The sequence below is a fragment of the Bactrocera latifrons genome, unplaced genomic scaffold (assembly GCF_001853355.1).
Source record: "Bactrocera latifrons isolate USDA-ARS-PBARC rearing strain unplaced genomic scaffold, ASM185335v1 scaffold_71, whole genome shotgun sequence".
Classification (NCBI taxonomy): Eukaryota; Metazoa; Arthropoda; class Insecta; order Diptera; family Tephritidae; genus Bactrocera; species Bactrocera latifrons.
This window is the reverse complement of record NW_017537390.1, coordinates 1214154-1222934: the sequence shown is the minus strand read 5'-3', so window position 1 is coordinate 1222934 and position 8781 is coordinate 1214154. Positions and strand designations below refer to the sequence as shown.

General features: G+C 35.3%; 1 protein-coding gene across 3 annotated transcripts in view; it reads left to right on the top strand.

Moving 5' to 3' along the window:
* Positions 1-5811: 5811 nt before the first annotated feature.
* LOC108976004 (mucin-5AC) overlaps positions 5812-8781 on the top strand; it is a 119593-nt gene continuing 116623 nt past the window's right edge. The window contains exons 1-2 of one of the 3 annotated variants that reach the window (XM_018944874.1): positions 5812-5895; positions 6465-6905. In XM_018944874.1, coding sequence (XP_018800419.1) covers positions 6816-6905 — 90 coding nt within the window. In that variant the 5' untranslated portion in view covers positions 5812-5895; positions 6465-6815. Of the gene's footprint in view, positions 5982-6464; positions 6906-8781 lie in introns of all 3 variants that reach the window. The other 2 variants (XM_018944872.1, XM_018944873.1) reach the window with 2 other exon arrangements.

Below are 8781 nucleotides of genomic sequence, written 5' to 3'. Positions count from 1 at the left end.
GTATACTTGTAAAAATGCTTGCAAGCAGCTCTTTGAGTACTATATATTACTACATAAAATTCCCTTATTGGCTTACTTTTCTGATAGAAGTAAAATTTACGTATATTTTTGCTTCCAAGTATCTCCACGTGCACAACAAATAACTATATAGGAAATATATTTATTAAGTTGCATATAGCGTTTTTTTTTTCGAAATAAGTCAGGAAAGTGCGTTAAGCTTTATAAATATTCTGGCTGGTGAGAAAGTTGAATCTCAAAGTTGTCTAAAGTTGTAGATTTTAATAAATCGGAACAGTAATTAAAGCACATTTCCCTTAAAGTCTCATGTAACAATTTACCAATATTTCAATATAAACTAAGAATAAATAAAACTCAAATGGATCTTCAACTACACACATTAAATTTTAATTTCATTTTCATATTATCCTGTTTTCATGTTTTCCATTACCTTCACTTATTCTACGCGCTGTATTTACTTAATTGCACTAAAATCGTCTTAATAGTATGACGTAATGTTGATACACTGCGTATACGTAACATTAAAGTATTCTCACTTTAGGGGTGTACGGTTTCTTTTCTCGCGAATAAGTGTTTAAAATTGATATAAAAGAACTTTGGTATTAAATATAAATAAATAAAATATATATAAATAAATATTCAAATCACTTCGAGTCTGATTCTGGCACTAAAGAGTAGAAAGCTGTTCCGTTCCTTATTAAAATTTCTTCGAAAAATCGATTATAGGCCAAGTACATTGAACGTTTTGTTTAAAAAATACCAAACAACGGGGAAAGTTGTTTGACTGCATTCTTTAAGTCGACTGCACTTGCCTAAAAATGAGTATACAAATCATCTTTTAAAAGAAACCCCGAAAAACTAGACCCTTAAATCTGATTCTGAAATAATAACTAATTTATTCCGTGACTCATATAGTAACATTGGAAAAAATACAATACTTTCGGCAAAAATAAATAACACTACATAGAAAATGTTAGTTGTTCATCAAAAATATTTACACAAAATTAAAAACGTTTGTTGACATAACTGCTCAGTACAACATTCCTATGTAAAAGTAAGGATCATTAAAGCATCCAAGCATTAATTAAGTTCTTTTGAATCCTCTTCAGAATATTCTGGCCCAAAAGGATCAAGTGTCATAGAGAATAAAGAAATGACCGACACTGAAACAAAGAGAGTATACAAAATGAGACCATGCTTTGAAAATGACCTTGACCAGCATTAAAAGAATGCCGCTTGACTGAAGTTCACAAGGCAACAGAGTAGATATCAACTTAAAATATACCAACTACGATTTAACGCATGTCAATATCACCTGCTAAAATACAAAAGCCATATGCTTCAATGCTTTGAAACGATGGAACCTTGTTAAAGCTTTATACAACACTGAGGAGTAATCAATCACAAAAACCAAATGAAAAAATGGATTGATATGTACAAGGTGAGTTCTAATAATGGTGATAATAGGAAGTAAAAATTTCACTCTTTGCAGAGTTCAATTGTCAATTTTGTTTCGTTAAGTTAATATACAAAAAAAGTACCTTGAAATTGTAATAAAATTCCCCGGGTAAATGATATTTTAAAAATTTATGTTGCTAAGTTGGTAGGATTGTCCTTAATTACTATGCCAAATATGAGTGCGATCTGTCAACCAGTTTGTTTACTTCAGCTGCTACACCTCAGTAGTGCGTTTTGATTTTTATAGTGGATAAAACAAAGGATTTGTCTCAAAATTTATGTACCGAACCAAATTTCGTCTACAAAATCGTTGCGATTGTTAGAAAAGGATCACCATAAGCCCACGAAGGGTACAAAGTCTGGACGACCTTCAACCTTTTCAAAAAAACTACCGCAGGTGGTAATTTTTGAACATGCTTGATCATGCGAATTCCAATCTCACATTTCTGGAGAGCTTATAACTGAAGCTGAGACATGGGTTTACATGCAAAGAAGACAACAATCATCGGAATGGAAGGAAAAGACAGTCGAAATTCGATATAAGTGGTTTGGTGCATCATGACGGTCAATAAGAAGTTCTATTTGGCCTTATTGGGCTGTTAGCGTTTGAATATCCGTTTTAAAAGGCCAGAATTGTGGAAGATCAACCAAGATCTGACCGAATTAAAAGCACAATGAATATCAGCAATCAACCACCGTATTCAATTTCGCCCGTGTGATTTCTTCTTGTTTTCCAAACTGAAAATGGCCTTGCATGGAACCCGTTCTCACGCGATCGATAAGATAAAACAAAATTTACTGAAGGAGCTGAAAGCCATTTGAAAAGATGCTATATAATTATGACTAATTAGGTATTTTGCGTTTTATTTACACTTTTCGGGTACCTTTTTGTCCCAATAGACATGCCTCTAAAACGCGATAGCATTTTCAGTTGTATTTATTGCTTAATTGCTCTATGGTAGCCGCTAAGATTAAACGTATTCTTATGAGTTGATTGATTTGCATTAGTTAAATGCTTAATACTGTAACGACGCTTCAGTCTCCATATTTCCCATACTCGTACATGGCTCCGTGTGACTTTTTTCTAATTCAATATACAGATAGATAAATATCGCTGAAAGTGCTATTGGATATCCAATAAATCGAGTTTGGTAAGTGTTTCGACGATTCAAAGAAGCGCTGACGTTAGTTCATAATATGGTGTGGGGAATGGATAAATCTACGAATGGATAAATATTTTATCTATTAACTATCGTCATCCCATATATTAACAAATATTCCCTAGTCAGCCGGATGTTCGAAAATCCTGATGTTACTTATGTGGGGGCTATGCAAAGTATGTCAAGAGTTAAACACGCTTTGTGATTGTTATTAAGATAACTCAAATATTGACCGATATATGCAGCCTAAAGCTACTTGGAAGTTCGAAAACCTTAATGCTGGGTACATGGGGGCTCGAGGAAGTATTGATCCGATTCAACCCATTTTAGAAAAACAGAGATACTATTTCCAGGAGAGGTTTATCTTTGAAATTCAATTGCGATATTTTCGGTCAACAGCCAATAATAGATACTTCACCCATTTTCGCACTGTTACATAGGAATACGAGGGAAGTGGAATTTAGTCGAAATCGATAGGTCCGATCCCGACATATGTGATTTCATCAATTTCACCAAAAAGTGGGTAGTGCTACGGCCATTGTTACTTCGTCAAATTTAACGCTGGTTCTCACAAAGCTTTCCTACCTATCTTAGAAGTCAATTTAAATGTCTCTGGCGTAATTAGTTGTTGATTTATTGCGTTTTTAATAGTTTTTAGCAGAACCGTTATATGGGGAGTGAGCGGGGTTATCACCCTATTTCATCTATTTTCACACTGTCGAGCATGTCTACCTGCTCTCTGACTCAACTAAACCAATTATTCAGCTAAACTCAATTAGCCAAGGCTAGTATGCATATTTGCCTCAATAACTCCTTTATAACGAATCTGTTTTTTTTTTTTTTTTTTTGACAAGCTGCGCTCTAAGCGTTTCAATACACGTGTCTTTAACACAAAATGAGCTTTCATTTCTCTGTGCTTTTGCATTTATATTTCACATGTTTTTCATAAACACGCTGGCTTTAGCAGCTAGCTTACTGACTAAGATATGCATACATGGGATTATATGCATTTCATGAGATTGCTTTGAAGGCATTTCCCCGCTGTCCGTCCCGCTTGTGTGACAAAGGAAATGTGTTGAAGGAAATAAGCTGGAAGCTAGTGTCATTGCCGTTGACAGGACATTTCCAGTGAAGGCAACAAAAACAAAAACAACAAGAGTATAAAAACCGAGCAGCTGACATGAGCCGAGCAAAAATGAAATTTCGCACTAATAAATGGCAAAGGGAGCACAAGCACGCACACATGAGCTCAGAACGTAGTCAAAGCAAGCAAAATTAAAAACGAAAAAAAAGACTGCGTTTGCTAGCGGCGAGCGGGTGGCAGCGAACGCCAGCATGATAACCGAAATTACAATTAGAAAAGTGTGTGAGTGCAACATGTGGACGCACATATTTTTGTTATTAAAGGAAAAGGATAATAAAAAGGTTTGCAGAAAGCTAAAAAAAACAGCAGCTAAAACTTTTTTGGATTGAGAAAAACAGCTGAGCATTGAAATGATAGTGGAAAACGAAAAAGAAATAATAACAAGAAAAACGTTAACTTCGGTTGCACTGAAGCTATAATACCCTTAAAAAATAAGAAATTTTTTTATCGGTCACTTTGTAAGGCGTCTCAACTGATCAATACCTCGAAATCTAAGCATAGTCGCCCAGCTTGCACAACCAGATGGGCATCTCTATACCGACTCAGCACGGCAAAATGGTCATAGTTATGATATATTGGGTAGTCGAAAAAGTCTTTTCGTATTGCGTCATACCATACAGTGTTAGAAAAGTGAGATTTTTAGCTTCATTTAACAAAAAAAAAAAAAAAAAAAAATCGAGAAAGCTGAAAAAATGCAGCTGTTCAAACCTGAGTGAAAATAATGAAGAAATTCGCTATATTTTGAAATTTTTGTATAAAAATAGGAAGTATGCAAGGCAAACCACCAATGAAGATTGGTCAGTACCGACGTAAGCAGCCATAACATCGCTAAGGAACTTAACTTTCTCATAATTTTTTACCATTTAAAAAAGGCTAGTTACCACATGAGTTGTCTGTGAAAAACTTAATAGATCGAGTTAACATCGGCGATTCGTTGCTGAAACGAAATGAAATCGAACCAATTCTGAAGGCAATGGTAACAGGAGACGAAAAGTGGATCAAAGTGGCGCACGCGTGGCGAAGGTCAACAAATGGTAGCCAAGATTGATGCTTCGAAAAGTTGTGCTGAGTGTTCCGTGGAATTGGAAAGGAATTATTGACTATGAGCTGCTCCAGCCTGGTAGAACGATTAATTCTACATTTCACTGTCAACAGCTGATGAGATTGAAGCAAACAATGGAAAAAACGGCAGATTTGATCAACAGGAAGGGTTTCGTCTTCCATCAGGACAATGCTAGACCATACACATCTTTGATGACTCGACAAAAACTGGGAGAGCTTTTTGATGCATCCACCATATAGCCCTGACCTTGCACCAACGGACTGTCATTTGTTTCGGTCAATGAAACTCCCTTAATGGAATAAAGTTGAGTTTCGGTTGATCAAAGCGGTACATATTTGGTTTATTAAAGTTCATTGTAAATATAATAAAAAAAAAAAATGTTGAAGTTTGATTAGAAATACGAAAAGACTTTTTTGACTTTCCTATAAATCTTATATGTATATATTTATTTTTTAAGATAACTGGCATTTCCTTCTGGGAATAACAACTTCATCGGAAACTTAATATACCTTGTAGTGGGTATAAAAAGTGCCAAAAGCAATAAATGTAAGAAACACGCACACTCACACATACGCAGAAAGGAAGGAACAAAGTGCATTTGAGCACGAAAGGCCGTACAAAAACAAATATGCAACACGCGAAAAATTCACACAAAAACGAAACGCCACAAAAACACAAACGAAGAAAGTCAATGTGCAAGGGAACGTGCGATGAAAAAAGCGGAGTAGAATTTGTCAAGTTGACAGCAGCCGAATGAATGGCCTTGAGAGAGTGCGCGCGGCGAGAGTGAACTGAAGTTGAGAGCGCCCGATTGGCACAAACAACGCACACTTCGTGCGCTGAATTCGCCGTGAAGCACAGCTATCGGCACGAATTCGCCGCCAACGTCGACGCACGAAAGGATACGGACCTCATTGGGTTTTTAAAGTAGCGTCGCCATGTCTGGCACGGCAGAATCAAACGGGCAGCGAACACGTGCGGTAGCCAATTCGAGCCTACGAGTCGAGTATCGTTTTGAGTCTAACAGAGCCAGAGTTTCTGTGTACGTGGGTGTATGTGTGCGTGTGTGTGCATTGAAGCACACAGTTTCACAAGTGTACTGGAGGCGATTTCAGCCGTTGAAAACGTAAATATTAAAGTAACGCTAGTGACATAATACAGAAATAAATAAAAATAAATACTGAGTTGTGTGCCGGCAGCGCTCTCAGCCAATTGCTTAGACAGCCGTGTGCTATTTACCGTTTCTCAGTCAGTGTGGCACACAGCCAGTCGGCCGTCAGTCGACAAAATCGCACTTTCCGCTTCACACGCGCTGAAACGCTTGAGGCCCGCGGCGCTTTTTCGCACAAGTGTTTTTTATTTTTTTTTTATTTTTTTGCATTTGTATGCATGTGTATGTGTGTCGCTGCTTGTTAAGCCTAAGCGTTCTCGCTGGCACTTTGACTTATTGCTTGCGCTGCATGCAAACACACACATACGCGCATGCAAATGCATAAATAAATAGGAAAAGCGCTTCAGACATTTCCGCTTCGCATACAGCCCGCGCACGTACATATGTTTGTTTGTGCGTGTGTGTGTCACATGTGTTTATTACTTATTTATTTATGCATGTTTTTTACAGCAACAGTCATAACAACAGCAACAACAATAACTAGTGCAAACACAAAGTGTTACGCTCTATATTTATTAGGCAACAACAACAATAACAACTAATGCAACAATAGCAGCAAAAGCCAGTTGAATTTGTGCCAAATTTTAGTCAGTGTGTGTTTACAGTTCAACGTGCGTGTGTGTTGGTGCTTTTCATATTTTGCCAGCTCGCAGTCGCACACACAAACAAATACATATAGAGAGTAACATAGTTTTCTTGTGTGCTTTGTCATAGTGAAATTGCAACTGCCGCTTGCTTGCTTGTTTTGCGTCTTCAAGTTTTTGTTGCTGCCAAAGTCACTGTTATAAAATAGTGCACAAAATGTCACTGCATAGCGTCGCACCGTTGCAGTTTTGGTTGGTCATCCTTTTGGGGTTAAGCCACTTTGGCACGCGTACCGAGGCACGTGCGGTGAGTACAAATTTTTTTTGGCAATTTTTAAAATTTCAGTGCAAAAGCTTTAGTAGAAAATAGAAAATTAGAAATAGTTACCGTTATTCGGTGCGTATGTGTTTGTGTTAATTTAGGTGAATAAATTGAGTTTAGTAACTATTTCGAAGAGAGATGTGTGATTTGCATTTATATGTACTTGTGGAATTGTGAGTGTTTCATTTAATAGAAGAAAGGAAATAAATTAATAAAAATTAATAAGTATTTACCAAATGTCATATAGTAACCAAAAATTAAAGCATAAAAGCGTTGTATATACTTATTCTCTGAAAAAAATAGATTTTTGACAATTTTTTTGCAAATAAATTCTCAAGAAATGGATTTTTAAATTCCCACGATTTGTTTTTTTAACATGTCTTAAAAATGCGTTAGAAAGTGATTTTTTAAAATTCAGAGTTGTTTTTTTTTTTAAATATAGCTATTAGAACAAGCAGCTGTTCAGCTAATCTTATTGAAACTTTAAGCGCGTTTTTCTCACAACTATATTCCGCAAACTTTCCTATAACTCAAAACTTACAAAACAAAATTTACCATAACTCAAAAACGGCTTAACCGAATGACTTGAAATTTATAGGGAACAATTAGCACATGTAAATGCATGGAACAATATGCTATCAATCAAAAACTCGCAAAATACTCATTACTTTATTGCAAAAAAAAGAAATAATAATAATAATAAACGCAAGATTCCCAACTTGTTCAAATGTCTACCAAAAGATTCAATTTTAAATAGATGCAGTTAATAAAAATCCACTACGCGCATTAAGGCCTTTAAAATTCAACCTCCACCAATGGGTTCATGTTTAGGATAAGCCAATCAGCCGGAATCGTGGAAGAAGTGGAAGTCTAATTTTTCAAGGTGAAGGTTTTCAGAATGTTGTACCGCTTATTCTACACAATACTTTTAGCTTAAAACATATATTTATGCTGTTAAAGTATATGTTAATAAACGAAATTAAACTTAAAGCTCCTTTTATGTACTTTGCGTAGACAAAAAATCTTAAAAATGCATAACAAAATATGCCGTCAAATGGTATTATGCTTGTGGCCTATCCATTTAAATGTTTCCAATAATCTAAAGGAAACCTAGATTTTTTTTAATTTTTTTAATTTCTAAATAAATGAAATATTTTCTAATTATTAGATTTTTTGGGAAGCCAACATAATTCAGAGAAAAGAATTTCAATTTCGTGCCTCACAGTTTGTTCCCGTCTGGTTTCCAGAGACTTTAACAATTACTATTACTTTCTAGTCTTAAGGGGCTATACCAGTGTGACGCATGAAAAATTAGGCGATTTTTTTAGAGAAAATACGCGATTGAATATTTCGAACTTCTTTGAAAGTAATAAGGTATAGTTTCAGATATATTTTAAGACTTTTATTTTTAATTAGTTGAGTTATGGGCTGTCTTTGGAGGTGCCAAAAAAGGTGGCATGCTTTCGGACGAATAAGTAGCTCAAACAAAAAAAATTTATATTTTAAAAGCAATTTTGAAAAATAAAAAAATCGTTTTCTTAGGTAAAAAAATGGTCGTTTTTTAATGCCAAATTGACAATTTTCAACCAATCAAAAAGATCGTAGGTCATTGTATGGCAAATGTATTCAAATGTACTTAGTTGTAATTTGAAGTTGATCGGTCAATTTATCGTTGAGTTATGACGCCAGCAATTTTAAAAAAATGTTATTTCGAGAAAAACGCGTTTAAAGTTTCACTTATATATGTTTGCACATACGAGTAGTCGCCCTTTAGAATGCTGCCATCCAAAAACTATTCAAGATGTGACCTTACTGATTTAACTGAATATTTATGGAAATATAAGCTATCGAAAAAGCATAT